At 47.1% G+C, this 15,712-nt stretch overlaps 1 protein-coding gene across 2 annotated transcripts in view; it reads right to left on the bottom strand.

Annotated features, from left to right (window-relative positions):
• LOC115647754 (keratin, type II cytoskeletal 5-like) overlaps positions 1 to 8,054 on the bottom strand; it is a 31,964-nt gene extending 23,910 nt beyond the window's left edge. For both annotated transcript variants that reach the window (XM_030554524.1, XM_030554525.1), the window contains exons 1-3: positions 7,581 to 8,054; positions 6,919 to 7,133; positions 4,767 to 4,827 (exon numbers count right to left, since the gene is read on the bottom strand). In XM_030554524.1, coding sequence (XP_030410384.1) covers positions 4,767 to 4,827; positions 6,919 to 7,133; positions 7,581 to 8,054 — 750 coding nt within the window. The remainder of the gene's footprint in view (positions 1 to 4,766; positions 4,828 to 6,918; positions 7,134 to 7,580) is intronic.
• Positions 8,055 to 15,712: the final 7,658 nt, after the last annotated feature.

Here is a 15,712-nt window from a genome sequence, read left to right as displayed (position 1 = left end):
CTTTGGGTTTAAATAGGAAGCCCTGACCAATCAGAGTGCACTGTGTGCCTCCAACCAGGCCCAGGGAAGCCCTCTCTGATGTAACTTCAGGTTTCATCGTCTCTCCTGCTCAGCTGGTTCATAGGGAGACAGCAGGTGGGAACAGCGAGGTGATAGACTGCTGGGGGCCCAGCTTTGAGACACAGGGATACAGGACTAGGAGGGTTCTCCTGGGTCACTGAGGACAGTCTCCTATGATTGCAGGTCACCCTATTCATTATAATATACGAAGCTCCATCTAAAATTTTGTTAGATTGTTTTCCCCCATTACTCCTACTGGGAAGCTGTTCCAGAAGATCCCTTCTCTCATGGTTAGAAACGTCTTCTAATTTCCAGCCTCAGTTTATTCCTGGCCACTTTACACCCATTTTTTCGTGTGCCAACATTGTCCATTAGCTTAAATAGTTCTTCTCCTTCCCTGGTGTTTAGGCCTCTTGATGCATTTATAGAGAGCAATCATATCCCCTGGTGCTATAAAGTGCCCTGCGGAGAGAATCTTCCCCACTGTCTCTCAGAATGGGAAATTTATCCATATTCTAGTTAGGCTGACTTTGCTGCATCCAAAACACCTGTTGCTTGTGTGTCAACTAATAATAATTAACTCTGTGAATAACTCTGCGCTTTCGGGGCCAGATGCATTGGTATAGCACAGTGCAAAGCAGCTATCAGCTTCACATAGCCAGTTAATCCAGATTGATGGCCACTTTGCATTATCAGAGTAATGTGCAAAGCAGCCAGAGGATAGAGATTAGGACTGGGCAAAACTTTTTTGCCCAAACTGCATTTTGATTGAACATCATGTTTTTGACTAAACTAAATTTTTCATGAAAAGTGTCTGCTTTCCACAGAAAATGTCGATAATTTTGCCACAGTACCGAATGGCTGAAAATTGACAAAATTTTGACTAAACCCCAAATATTTCAGTTCACATCGTGCCTTATGGGAGTTGTAGCTCAAGTGCCTTACCCTTCCATTCTCGTCTATGGGCTGGGCTCTTTGGTTGGTCTACATCACTCAGGATGCACCACTCTATCTCCTCACCAAGAGGCAACAAAGTAATGCATCATGGGAGATGTAGTCCAGCCACAGAGCCTGGCCCACAGATAGGGTTGCCAGGTATCCTGTTTTCAACTGGAACATCTGGTCAAAAAGGGACCCTGGTGGCTCCAGTCAGCACTGCTGACTGGGCCATTAAAAGTCTGGTTGGAGGCATTGCTAGCACAGCAGGGCTGGCAGGCTCCATACCTGGCTCCGTGTGTCTCCCGGGAAGTGGCCAGCATTCCCTCCAGTTCCAAGGCATAGGGATGGCCACAGGGGCTCCGTGCGCTGTCCCTGCCCTGAACACCAGCTCCACAGCTCCTATTGGCCAGGAATTTCGACCAATGGGAGCTGTGAGGTGGTGAGCAGAACCCTGTGGCCCCTCTGCCTAGGAGCCAGAGGGACATGCTGGTCACTTTCCAGGAGTCACCTGAGGTAAGCGCCACCTGGAGCCTGCAGCCCTCACCCCCTCCTGTGCCCTAACCCCCTGCCCCAGCTCTGAACACTTTTCTGCACCCCAAATCTCTCGTCCCTGGCCCCACCCCAGAGCCCGCACCCCCAGCCAGAGCCTTCACTCCCTTTGCACTCCAAACCCCTCAGCCTCCGCCCAAAGTCCCCTCCTGCACCCCAAACCCTTCATCCCCACCCCAGATCCTTCACCCCCTCCTGCACACCAATCCCCTTCCCCAGCCTGGTGAAAATGAGCAAGAAAGTGAAGCTGAGGGACAGCGAGCAATGGAGGATGGAGTGAGCAGGGGTGGGGGCTCGGGGAAGGGAAGGGCATGGCAAAGGTGTTGGGTTTTCTGCAATTAGAAAGTTGGCAACTCTACGCGCAGAAGAGGAGAAAGTGAGTATAAAGCACCTGAACTACCATCTCCAATGTGGCACCATAGCACCATTTTGAATCGAATTATTTTGGTTTTTAGCCTAAAGATTCCAGTTTTCAATATTTTGTCAAAAAGTTGCAATTTTCCATGGGAAAAAAACACCTAGTTTCTAACCAGCTCTAGTACAGATGCATCTGGTCCTAATGCTGTAACATATAATGTTGCATTCCAAACGTGCCTTCCAGTCGTACGCTAGCTGAAATTTAACACTTCAGTCCCTTCAAACTGTGTAACTATCTATATATAATAGTCACCTATCTATTTGCACATATATCTGCATTCTTAGCTATAGCCTTGCCTGTCAATCCCACTCTTAGAAATACAAACAGTTTAAATAAAATCAAACCTGGCTTCTATTGTGTGTTTTATACATTTCTGAAGTCTCTCACTCAAAATGTATAGACATTCACTAAATACATTTCCTGACCTTCTGTCCCAATTAGGTAGGTCAGTATTGTCTGCCTCTTGCAAATGAGGAAACTGAGGCAGACAGCAGGAAAGCGACTTGCCCAAAGTCTCTCAGCATGCCAGTGGCATTCAGATGCCCTGACTCCCAGTCTCTTACTTTAACCACTACACTGCATTGCCTTCAGCTTATGCCAGTGGCCAAGCCTTTTTCTAATAGCATATCTTTAAAGCCACTTCCCTTCTTATGAATGGTCCAAGGTAGGGTGACCAGACAGCAGTGTGAAAAATCAGGACAGAGGGTGCGGGGGGGGAGGCGGGGGGTAATAGGAGCCTATATAAAAAAAAGCCCCAGATATCAGGACTGTCCCTATAAAATCAGGACATCTGTTCACCTTAGTCCAAGGTTTCATTTGTTTAATGTGTTTTTATTTTTGTATTATCTCCTCTTCCCCAAACATGCTCCCTGCCAACATTATTGTTATGTTCATGGCATACACAGAGGGATGTTAGATAAAGAGCATAAAACACCTTTTCAGGAAGGCTGCAGCCACACACTACTTGATTTCTTAGAATCCAGAATCCTAACACACAGGAACCAAAGACAAAGAGAGACAAAGCAGGCTGCTCCCTAACAAGGAGAGGCCTGGGTCACCTTGCCCTAGGCCAGGGGTCTCAAACTCAAATGACCACAAGGGCTGCATTACTGACATCTCCGCCCCGCCGCCCTTGGCCTCACCCCCACTCCACTCCTTCCGTGAACCCTGCCCCTGCCGTGCCTTTTCCCACCCCTTTCCTGCCCCCATTCCAACCCCTTCCCCGAAATTCCCACCCCAAATCCGCCCACTCCCTGCCCCCAGGGGGAGCAGGTGGGGTGTGGCAGGGGCTCAGGCCAGAGAATTTGGGTGTAGGGTGCAGGAGGGATGAGGGGTGCGGCAGAGGGTAAGGGCAGGGGGTTGGGGTGCAGGAGGGGTGTGGCAGGGGGTCAGGGCAGGGAGTTTGGGTGCAGGAGGGGTGCAGCAGGGGGTCAGGGCAGGGGATCAGGGTGCAGGAGGGATACAGGGTGCGGCAGGGGCTCAGGGCAGGGAGTTTGGGTGTAGGGTGCAGGAGGGATGAGGGGTGCGGCAGGGGGTAAGGGCAGGAGGTTGGGGTGCAGGAGGGGTGCGGCAGGGGGTCAGGGTGCAGGAGGGATGCAGGGTGCGGCAGGGGCTCAGGGCAGGGAGTTTGTGTGTAGGGGGGATGAGGGGTGCGGCAGGGGGTAAGGGCAGGGGGCTGGGGTGCAGGAGGGTTGTGGCAGGGGGTCAAGGCAGGGAGTTTGGGTGTAGGGTGCAGGAGGGATGAGGGGTGCGGCAGGGGGTAAGGGCAGGGGGTTGGGATGCAGGAGGGGTGCAGCAGAGGGTCAGGGCAGGGGATCAGGGTGCAGGAGGGATGTGGGGTGCGGTAGAGGGTTCAGGGCAGGCGACTCAGGAAAGGGGGTTGGGGTGCAGAAGGGGCTCAGGGCAGTGGGTTGGGGTGTAGGATGGGTGTGGCAGGGGGTTGAGGTGCAGGGTGTGGCAAGGGGCTCAGGGCAGGGGGTTTGACTGCAGAAGGGGCTCGGAGGGCAGGATCTGGCCTGGCATGCATTGGGAGCAGGGCAGGCTCCCTGTCTACCTGCCCTTGTGCCGCTCCGGGAAGCGGCTGGAACGTGGGGGAGCACGGGCACGGGACGATGTTGCTGTTGCTTCAGGCACCGCTCCCAGCATCTCCTATTGGCCGGGAACAGGGAACCGTGGCCAATGGGAGCTGCTTGGGGCGGTGCCTGAAGCAACAGCCACACACATCATTGTGCCTATTCTCTCCCAGGCTCCGTCCGCCGGTTCGAAACCGCTCTAGGTAAACACTGGGGAAGGGCAGGGGGGCCACGAGGAGCTCTCAGGCCGCAGAAAATAACCTCATGGGCCGCATGTTTGAGACCTCTGCTCTAGGCTGATTCTTTGCAGAATGACTGCTCAAAGCCCAGATTGCACGCTTTCCTACAAAGCCCCCCAGCCTACAAGCAGGACCAGGAACCCCATCACACTTCAAGGGATAGCATGTCATTTTAACACAGTTTTCATTACATCACAAATTATCCTGCTGAATCAGGACCCCATCGTGCTAGGTGCTGTACAAACACATAGTGAGACAGTGTCCCTGCCCCCTGACAGCTTGCAAACTAAATAGATAAGACAGACACAGGAGAGGAAACGGAGGCCGGAATTGACTCACCCAAGGTCACAGCCAGGAGGACACGAAGCCAAGTGTTTTGAATCCTAGCCCAGAGCCCTAACCGCTGGACTAAGGCATATGCTCCAATTAGCACCCATCAGAGTGGAGCACAGACAACCAACCCTTGATCTTTGATAAGGTGTTACTCACCTTCTTCAGCAGCACAAACTCATTCTCCGCTGCCATGCGCCTGTTGATTTCCTCTTCGTATCTGTCAGGGCAGAAGACAATATGCAGTACTACAGCTGACATGTCCCAAATAATGTACCATAACCATGTAAACTACAAAGCAAAATAAAATTCAAAATGAAATCTTGCAGAAACAAATCTTTTTGTTTCAATATTTTCCGCTGTGCAGGTCAACATTTTGATACAATTTCACATACACAACACACACAAAATTAGTTTGGTCAGTTTTCCTGTTTCAATGATGTTTTTCCAATCAGCGCTGTTTGCAATTCCTGCACTATCCTTGCATTGGTAGATGCGCTGGGTGGGACTTTCGAAAGCATTCGTTGCTGGCGTAATCCTGCTCCCGTTTCCCCAGCAATGTCAATGGGAGTAAAGTTAGGCCAATGCTCAGCACTTCTGAAAATCCCACCCGGCACCCTTTTGTTCTCGCTCAGGTTAAAAAAGTCTCCCATCCAGCATCAGCAGCATTGTTAAATGCTTCACGCTGTCCAGGGACTTATTGCAAAGCACCAGTCCAGAATTATTATTAGACTTGGCAGAATTCAGCGTTTAGGTTTTTATCATTTCGACAGATAACGTCGATGTTTATTTTTAACCTTTTTTTTTTTTAGATGTTATCATCCATTTAAATGTCCACAGTTGCACAAAATTATGGGGTTTAAGCATGTTTGAACATTATTTGTATCGATTTAAATGTTCACAATTGCAGAAAATCGTAGGGGTGAGGTTCAGACAATAATTGCTTAACGGAGCATTTTATACACATGAAGAGGGGACTCCAATATGTTCTCAAGCAGTACTTTTCTTATTTTGCTGGTCATTACATTCCGATTAACAACTGAAATTTTTTTTCATTGGTTTGCGTGTATACGGTGAAATCAACATGTACCAACATTGGCACATAGCCTGATTGTTACGCAGCGACAAAGGACCAGAGTTTTAAAGGCATTTAGGCACCTAAAGATGTAGATAGACACTGTAACAGGGTCTACTGGCCCTTAAATATATAGGGGGCCAGAAGACCCCATTCCAGGAAGCGGGAATGATTAAAAACACTGGAAATTGCCTTGTAGTGCAGTGTTTCTCAAACTGGGGTCGCCGCTTGTGTAGGGAAAGCCCCTGGTGAGCCAGGCCGGTTTGTTTACCTGCCCCGTCTGCAGGATCAGCCGATCACAGCTCCCAATGGCCGCGGTTCGCTGCTCCAGGCCAATGGGAGCTGCTGGAAGCAGTGAAGGCCGAGGGATTTACTGGCCGCCGCTTCCAGCAGCCCCCCAGTGGGAGCCGCGATCAGCCGGACCTGCACACGGGGCATGTAAACAAACCAGCCCGGGCTTCCAGGGGCTTTCCCTACACAAGCAGCGATCCCAATTTGAGAAACACTGTTGTAGTGGAAAAGAAGTAACAGTCCCAGGAAATTAGCTGTTGGATGGGGGAGGTGGGGAACAGGACATTGTTCCTTTAAGGGTCCAGGACCAGGAGCCCTGTAGTCTAGGATGAGTTAGGGCTCTCCTCTCTTCCAGCCAATCAAGAGGATTTCTCTGCAGGAAGGCAGTATATAGAAAGCCTTCTCCCTCAGAACAGGGGAGAGGCAGGCAGGAGAAGGAAGCTATATCCGGAAGGCTGAGCTCTAGCTAGAAACAGCTAAAAGTCACAATCCTGCAAAGAACAGATGCTGGCAGGAGAAGAACTCCACGGAGGTGGGCAGAAAAGCCAGAGACTGGAGCAAAGCCCTGAGGTTGCAATGCTGGATTTTATTTTTGAGACACTAAGGACTATGTGGAACTATCTGCGGTCATTAAACCAGTCCCAGGTAGAGGTTGGCACTACTCACAAAAGAGACTGTGTGGAGCTCATCAGGGGCCCCGAAGAGGGACAATAGAGGGACAGCACTGCAGGGGGACCTCTGGCCATGAGGAGGCACTCAATAAGTGGCAGCTCTGACACAAACGCGTAGTGGGATTTTCAAAAGCACGTCAGGAGCTGGAGACCGAGGTGCTTTTAAAAATCCCGTTAGGTGCCTTTCTGCATCTTCAGGAGCCTAAATACCTCTAAAAAACTGGTCCTTAGTCCCTGGAGAATGTGAACGTGAACCAGCACCTTTTTCACATACTTGTGTTTCAAGTCCTCCACCAGATCCTGCATGTTCTTCAGTTCCGAGTCCTGCCTTCCTCTCTCCCCCACCAGGCTATCAAGATGCTTCCTTAAGCTGCCAACGTAGGCCTCAAAGGCTGGCTCCAGGTTGTTCCCTGCATTTGACGTGGGCTGCTGCTGCAGCAGGTTCCACTTGGTCTCCAGAACTTTATTCTGTTGCTCCAGAAATCGGACCTGAGATCCAAACAGAGAGAAGAGATGCCAGATGTGGGAGATGATCCTCCAGAGCACTGGCAGGTAGCAGGTCAATTACCATAGCAACCTGCTCATCTCCCATTCCACCAGGGAAATCTTGGTTAGCCCTCAACAGGATTTGATCATTTGTTATTTTCAATGCAATGGAAATAAAAAAAGATCGGTAGCGTCTGACCCTCTTTTTATTTATCAATCTAACCCCTAAACATTCCACTACTGATCAACCGATTGACGAATCTATGTATCCGCCTACACACCTCTCTAGTTGTCCTTAGAAGGAGAATAATGATGATGCTGATTTCAGCGGGACTTGAGCACATGCTTAAATTTAGGCCCATGCTAAAGTGTTATCACGACTATGGAGGCTTTGCTGAATCCGTGACGATGATGACAACAATTAAAATAATAATAAATGACCGGGCTCACCTTGTCGATGAAGGAGGCAAACTTGTTGTTGAGGGTCTTAATCTGCTCCCTCTCCTGCACTCGCACTTTCTGGATCTCCGGGTCGATCTCCAGGTTGAGTGGCACAAGCAGGTTCTGGTTGATGGTCACTTCTTGGATGCCACCAGGCGGGCAAAAGGGGAACCTAGGGCTACTCCTCCCACCACCAACTCCTCCACCGAACAACCCACCACCACCAAAGCCAGCAGCTCCCCCACTAGTACCAAATCCACCACCAAAACCACCATTGAGTCGCCAGCCTCCACCAATCAAGCTGTTGGAAATGCTTTTAGTCCAGTCTAAATCGTAGAGACTTCTGCTGCCAAAGACACAGTGTCTACTTCTTCCTCGACTCAGAGGGGTGCAGCTGGATCTGTCCCCACTGGAAACAATCGCAGAGACACTGCTGAAGCCCCTGCTGCAACCTCCCACTCTGGCGTTCAGCTGCCGACTCATGGTGGCTTGTTCCAAGAGGACTCTGGAGCACTATGACAAAGCTACGGTGTGAGAACAGAGCTGGGACAGGAGGAGTAGGCGCCCCTCTGACATGACAGCTGCTCTGTCCTCCTTTATATGTCTTTGAGCTGGGGTTGGAAGAGCAGGTGTAAAGAAAACAATCTCAGCTATTCATGGGCTTGGTTTGCCTGGCAGGAAGCCCATTCTTTATTCCAACCTGCTAAACACTTAACTTCAGCTAAACTCACCCCCGGCAAAAAATGATTTTCATTCCAGGGTGGATGGGGTTTTTTGATGGTAAAATAAGCACTGTGTGACGGTCCCCAGGTTGGCCAACACACCCAGGGTTGGACCAGCGACCGCCAGAGCTAAAATGAGGAGCGACTGCATCTTTCGCTAAATGATGGGCATTAAACAAGTGGAAGCTTTTCTGGGATTTGAGGAAGGACGGTCCTGTGGTTAGGGCATTCACTTGCCATTTAGGAGATCTAGGTTCAAGTCCCAACTCTACCACAGAATTCCTGTGTGACCGTGGCAAGTCATTGACCCTCTTTCTGTGCCTCATCTATAAAATACAAATAGCAGCATGTCTTACCTCCTCAGGACGAGGGAGGATAAATACATTAAAGATTGTGAAGTGCTCGGATACTATTGTAAGGGGGGGGGCTACATAAGAATCTAAGATGGACCTGATATGAACCTTTGATACTTCCTTTGTACCCAGAAAGTAACCCATTGATGAGTGCATGTTCCAAACCTTCCATTGTGTCCAATCCACAGCAGATATGAGTCTGTTACTACCCCTATCTAAGGAGCTGGAGCAGCTCATGTTTTTAGCTCTGGAAGTCCCCCTTCAATTCCTGATGTGTCTATCAAGAAGGCAGCCTTCACACAGAGGTTATGTCTAGGCTACAGGCGCAAAGGCACTGCAGTTGTGTCCTTGTAGTGTAGACATTTCCTGCGTCAATAGAAGGGTTTTTTCCATTGATGTAGATAATCCATCTCTCCGAGAGACGATAGCTTGGGTGATGGAAGAATTCTACAGCATCTACAGTCAACATCTACAGTCAGTCTAACTATATCAAACAGGGTGCAAAATATTTCACATCTCTAACCCATGTAGTTGGGCAGATGTAATATTTTGGTGTAGGCAGGCCTAAGTCAGATGCCAATGATGATGTTGCAAAGTTAACATTGTTAACATTTTCACAGTTGTCAATGCACATAGGAAAGAAGAGGAAAGCTTGGATTATGAAGCTCTACCCCAGCTTTCCACAAAGTGACTAATCGGGAGGGCATGGAAATTGTATCAGTTAGGACAGGTAAGACACATGGAAGGGCTGCTGGTGGAATCACAACTGGTGTCATTATCATGAAAGATGGCTCAGCTTTCAGAAGTTTGGGGAATAATTTCCTAAGATATTCAGTATGGTTGGTTGAAAAATTTTCCCACCTGAAAATATGGTTCCGTCTAAATTGCAATTTTCCGCTGGAAATTTTCCAATTGGAAAAACGCAAAGCCACTGAGAGACTGTGAATTTTTCTGCACTTTCTCTCACTTTTTCTAGTGAAAAATAAAATGGAAAGAACAAGGGGTAGGGGAAAAGTACAAAACTGCAAATGGAAATCTGAAATTGTCATTTCCACAAACAGAAATGACATTATATGTTTGAACAAAATGAAATTTTTCATTTAATTTCAAATCAATATTTGAAAATAACATGAAAGTTTAGGTTTTGTTTTGATAGATCCTACAGAAACTGGGGGGAGGGGGAATTTTGAAGGAAAATTAGGTTTTCCAATCCATTTGGAAAATATTCTATGTAGACATAGTTTGTTATTATTATGGTAGCAGCTCGGAGCCCCAGTCATGGATATGGACCCCAATGTGCTAGGCGCTGTACAAATACAGAACAAAATGATGGTCAATTTCCCAAAAAGAGTTTACAGTCCAAGTAATGCTGGATTTTTTTATCATTATTTAATAGATCTTACATTTAATACATCTTACGTTTTAAGCTGGATGGGAACCAGATTTTCTGTTCACTAGAATATTCCTTGATTTCCAGTTTTTTTTTCTCGGTACTGAAATGGAACAAAAATGTGAAACTTGCCATGAAACAAAATTCTGAAAAAAAACCTCATCAACACATTTTGTTTCAATAAAATCAAGATGTTTTGTTCCAGCATCAACATTTTTTAAATCCTTATAAGTGTTTTATAATATAAAAGAACATTTGAAATGAAAAATAGAAATGTCGCGGTCCAATAATGTTGAAATGGAACAAGCTCATTACTTTCTTTCATTTATTTCCCACTTTCTGCAAAAGGTATCACTTTAGATGAATCAAGATTTTCCAACAGAAAAACCTTACCCTGGAAAATTTCTGAGCCACTTTACTTACATTTGTTCTTTAATAGCATGGAATCTGATGCACCTCATCGCTATAAATGAACAATGAAAATTATTTTGCCTTATTCGCCTGGTAAGGACGCTATTTTAGGAGCTGTCATAGCATGAACAAACGTACAGCTCTAGTGACTTTCGCTACATGCAATTGTCAGTCTTTGATCTTGTCTTATCACCAAGGTGCAGAATGCTCTGCACTGCGGTCACCCTGTCTTAAAGATGATCATCTTTTTCTGCCAGAGGCATGGAAATTATAGTAATCAAATCAGTATCAGGAACTGGTGACGGAACACAGCTGTGTTTGCTAATCTTATTAACAACCCAGTTTGGCAATTCTCCGACTGATCACTAAAGAGTGATTGAGAGGTATGTGACAATGATAGTCTTGTAAAAAAATTAATTGATTGTAAAAATAGGTGAAAGATTTGGGCCAGAATCTCACCACCTGTTCTGGCCACTTTTCATCACTCAGCTGGTAGAATCTGCATGTAACTGAATATCCCTCTCATTTGGCTGGGCTTCTTCTCTGCTTCAAAATATACACTGCCACGCTCAGGCTTCTGCAAGGAGATTGATTTTCTTAACAGAAGCCAGCAAACAAAGAGAAAAACAGTCCTTCCTTTCAGTTTTCAGCTCCGCTGCAGCTTCCCAGTTGGGTTCCCTCCCCGGGGCAGCAATCTCAGGGCTGTCTCTCTGATCACCTGGCCCTTCTTTCTCCAGGGAACCCACTACAGGAGTTAACACCATTCAACTGTGACTTTCCCACCCCAGGCATAGCCTGTCTCCATCAATCCATCCTCCACATGCCCACTAATAGCCCTTTATATGGCCCAGGTGTAGTCCAGTCCTGGATCAGATTCACCAGCTCTGGGCCAGGGGAGTTGGGCCTAGTCGATCCACGGGGACCAGTTACCCTGGGGCAATCCCCAAAATAGGAATCTCATAGCTGGGGTAAAATGGCATATCTGACTCTAAACGACTGCCCCTGTCCTAGCCTGATGTATGGGGTATCTTCTGAGGGGGGAATGTCAAGAATGGGAGGGGACCTGTTCGGTGTGGGGTTAAACCAGTGCTCTGCCAGTTTTCAGTTGACCTCTGGGGAATCACAGTCAACCAGTATAAGTGAGAGCAGCCCCAAAGCTGTTCTACTTAGCATGGGCCTGGAGCAGCTTGAGAATCAGGAAGTTGTAACCAGCACTCTGACTGGCCTGTCCTCCATGCCAAGCTGATCTCAGGACCGGAGAAAATCTTGGCCTTTATGACTCTGATACTGAGCTGTGCCCCATGTAGAGTGAGGAGGAAGGGGTACAGATGGCTGTAAGACACCCTTGAGGCTCTCATCCTGGGGAAGCTCAAGAGGCAGTCCTGGTTATCTTGCCCCTGTGCTAAGGGACCTTCATATCAACTCTAACAGCTCACAGGTTTAAAGTTAAGCCTGCGCTTAAGGGCTTTACCCTGTGCATTCAGCATCTTATAGGATTGAGCCCTATAACTAGTCACTTATTTGTAATTCAAGGCATGTGACTGCTCAGCCCCTGTCACATGGTATCATCTCTCCTCCCTGATTGGCTGGCGGAAGTTTTTTAAACAGAAGCATAATAAATTTGCAACTAGCCTTGCTGTCCCTGTGTTGGTCCCAGGATATTAGAGAGACAAGGAGGGTGAGGTAATATTTTTTTATTGGCAGACCTGAAGAAGAACTCTGTATGCTCAAAAGCTTGCCTTTCTCACCAGCAGAAGATATTACCTTACCCACCTTGTTTCTCTAAATTTGTAACTAATGGTTAATATGGTTTCTGGTCTGAATATCTGGATGAATGATCATGTGTAAGTTGCAGTTCATGCATGGTCAGCCTAAGTCACATGGCATTGTTACAGTTGCAGCTAAGCTGATTGGATAACTACATTTTTTAAAACAGGATTGTAAGAAACAGCTGTTTCTGCTCTGCATATTTGGCGGAATGATCACGCATGCTGAAATTTGTGATTTCTTGACATTTCGATGATTATGTTACAATTGTCCAAACACCCACACAAACAACAAAACATGTGACCAATCCCATCAGAAACCATCAATCCAGAGCTGGTTGAAAATTTTAGATAGAAACATTTTTTTAATGAAAAATATGGCTTCTCAAACTAATCACAAATTTTGTGTGAAAATGTGGGCAACGGTTTTTTTCTGAAAATTTTTTTTGGTTTGTTCCATTGAAAAACTGAAAGATTTGAAATTAAACAAAAGTTGCCTTGCATTTTCCAATTTTTTTGTTTTCTTCTAACTTCATTTTTCTAAAAAAAGAAAAAAAAGCAAAAACTATAAAACTTTGAGTGCAGCAATCTTTTCATTTTGTTTCAAAAGTTGTCGGCTTGCTTCTTTTCATTAAAAATCCTGGAAAGAATAGTGAAAATTTTCGGATGAAACCATTTTTCCTTTCTTTCAACATTTATGTGGAACATACCTACACCCAGATATGCCCAAATTAGTTTTGTTTTCATAACTGACCAGCACTACCTGCTTCTGTTTCTTAAAGAATTCCGGAAAGGAAATGTGGGCACCTGGATAAATTCTCTTGCTGATTTTTTTTTTTTAATTATTTGCCTTTAAGGTACAATGTTCACATACTTTTAGCATACACTCCCAACTAAACAGGGAGTGATATATACCCTTAAGGATCAGTTTCATGTCAGCAGTGTGGGTGTTCTGAGCTTAATGAAACCCTTTTAAATGGTAGTCAAGGTGGTAATTATGTATGTTGGCTCTGGATCACCATTCAATCACCCTTGTGGGAAGTTGTTCGCCACTGAGCTGTTGGCTGCAAAAGGAAAGTTGGACGAGTATTGGAGCTTGCAAACTTGGCTATTGTTGCTGTTATCTTTCATAAATACTTGCCTGCCTATTGAGGAGATTGATGGGAGAATTAATGTTTGATGAGTTCTTTGAACATGTAAGGCACTATATGATTTATTAATTATGATTCTTATTACAACATGCTTTTCTGTAGCATTCACTACCATAGTATCCACTCTCAAAGGTATCATAACTGGGACCTGATTGCACAAGGTGCTGTGGAAACAACAAAACAGTCCAGTGATGGGCTGTTCACCCCATACAGGGCCTGGAAGGGTTAAAATGGCTGAGTGGGCCAATAAACTGCCCAGGCTACATCTGGAGAAGGAGACAGGGAGCAGGGATTTAAGAAGACCAGGCTCAGCTGGGCAGGAAGCTGGCAACAGAAAGGACTGCAGGGAGGTAGTCTCGGTCGCTCCCTGGGAGGAGGGAGGTGTATTAGATCTAGAGAGGGTAGTGCACAGTTACTCCCTGGGAAGAGGGAGTTGGGATGCTGGCAAACCCAGAGAGGGTGGAAACCAGGAAGATAGGAGCAGGCTCAGGCGTAAAGAAGTGAGGAAGAGGAGTGTAGACCTTGGCTGCTGACCGAAGGGCCCCTGAACTGGAACCCGAAGTAGAGAGTGTTCCCGGTTCCCCAACTAGCCATTGGGGATGTGGCACTGACCAAGTAGAGGACAGTGGACTCGTTGATTTGTTCCAGAAAGACTTTGTTACATACCCCCGGAGGGGGAATCACGTAGTGACCTAGCTGGAGAGCCGAGTCACGAAAAGGAGGCTGTGGTTCCTGGATCGAGAGGAATCCGCAAGATGAAAGGACAATGGGGGGGAGACCGCCAGAGGAGAGTGAAATGCCTGGTCAGAGCTAATCCTCTCCGGAGAAGGTGCCTCCTGTGGTGAGTGGACCCCATGAGAGGTCCCAATCCCAAAGAATTTACAAAAATAAGAATAATTAGATTAATTTCTCTTCCAGTACTGCCCATAGGAGAGGCATCTGGTTCCCCGTTTGAGCACACCGAGGGTCCAAGGTGTTTGGATCCACGGTTTTGGTTCTGGGCTACTTCAAAAGACCTCACATAAGGTCTCGCCCAGCTCTAATCCCCACAGCCCTGCTTAGCAACATGTCACGTTAACCTGAATGAATTTCCACCGAAGATTGACAGCCTCAAACACTCTGTGAAGCCCATCCGATGTTCCCCTTTGAGCCTTCAGATCGCCGGTGGGGTGGGCAGAGTGTCAGATCATTCCACCGAGTTGTTTGCACAGTGCGTGTGATCCAAAAAAAGACCTTAATTGCCTCAGCAAAACCAGTTGGTCGTTTTCTGTCATTGCAGAGAGTATGTCTGCCACCCCTGAAGGCATCGGTTTAATTAATATCAACCTCCCCTAGCTAGTTTCCACCCGCACAGGACAGGTGTCGGGAGCCAGAAGAGAAAAGAACTTGGCTGAGTCCTGTAGTTGGGGACTGTAACAACTCACATCCTGTAACTCACGGCCGCAAGCGGGTTACAGAGACATGCTATCAAAGGCAAAGTATTTAGCAGCAACAGCACTGTGCCTCTTGCGGCCACAGCCTTTCTCCGAAAATAGCTTGCCCTTCTCTTCTAAACACTGAATCACCCCTTCAGCCAGAATTGCTGGTTCAGAATTCTCTTGCATTCTTCCCTATTATATATAGCGTATAGGCGTGTATGGTGGTAAAAGAAGATTGCAGACCTGTGTTATTATAATGACAGTGTCTCGTAAATGTCTGCAGTGTCTGTGAGTCCCCTAAAGTATCCGTCCGTGCCTCTTCAATTTGCCAGGCTATTAATTTCCCTTCTTTCCTGGGGTGTATTGAAAATGGCTGTAAAATTGCAAGTTGTCCCTTTAAATTCTAAACGTTTTCCTGGTCCTGCTTGCAGGCTAGGGGACTCTGCAGGAAGCATGCGATCTGGGTCCTCAGCCATCAGCGTGCAAGAGGATGAGTCTGGAGCAAGGTGGGTGAAGTTGGGCCCTAGGTAGCAGCCTGCTGTGTGTGTGTCTCTCTCTCTGCATTTGGTTGCTGGATTGCTAGATTTCAACCAGCCCTAATCAAAGCAGAAGCTGAGCAGCAGAGAAGGAAAGTGACCTGCCAAGGTACATGATACCTTCCCCACCCCAGATTACTACCCTTCTCAGACTGTGACTCTGGCCACCAGGGCTTCTCATCCAGTGAGTACGCTCCTTCCAATAAATGCAAGCAAATACGGAGGACGAGGCTATGGCCCTCCTCATTCAGGGCAGACTGTAAAGTCGATCACCAAGGGAATCATTGTCAGGACCTGGGCCAGAACCCAGATTGCTTGCATTCAAGTGCCAGGCCTGACGCACTGGACAATTAAACACAGACAGTCCAAGCCTGCTTGTTCATGTGCTGTAATC

This window comes from Gopherus evgoodei, chromosome 3 (assembly GCF_007399415.2).
Source record: "Gopherus evgoodei ecotype Sinaloan lineage chromosome 3, rGopEvg1_v1.p, whole genome shotgun sequence".
In the NCBI taxonomy this organism is placed as follows: domain Eukaryota; kingdom Metazoa; phylum Chordata; order Testudines; family Testudinidae; genus Gopherus; species Gopherus evgoodei.
The sequence above is the reverse complement of the archived record's forward strand: the minus strand, read 5'-3'. Positions and strand labels throughout refer to the sequence as shown.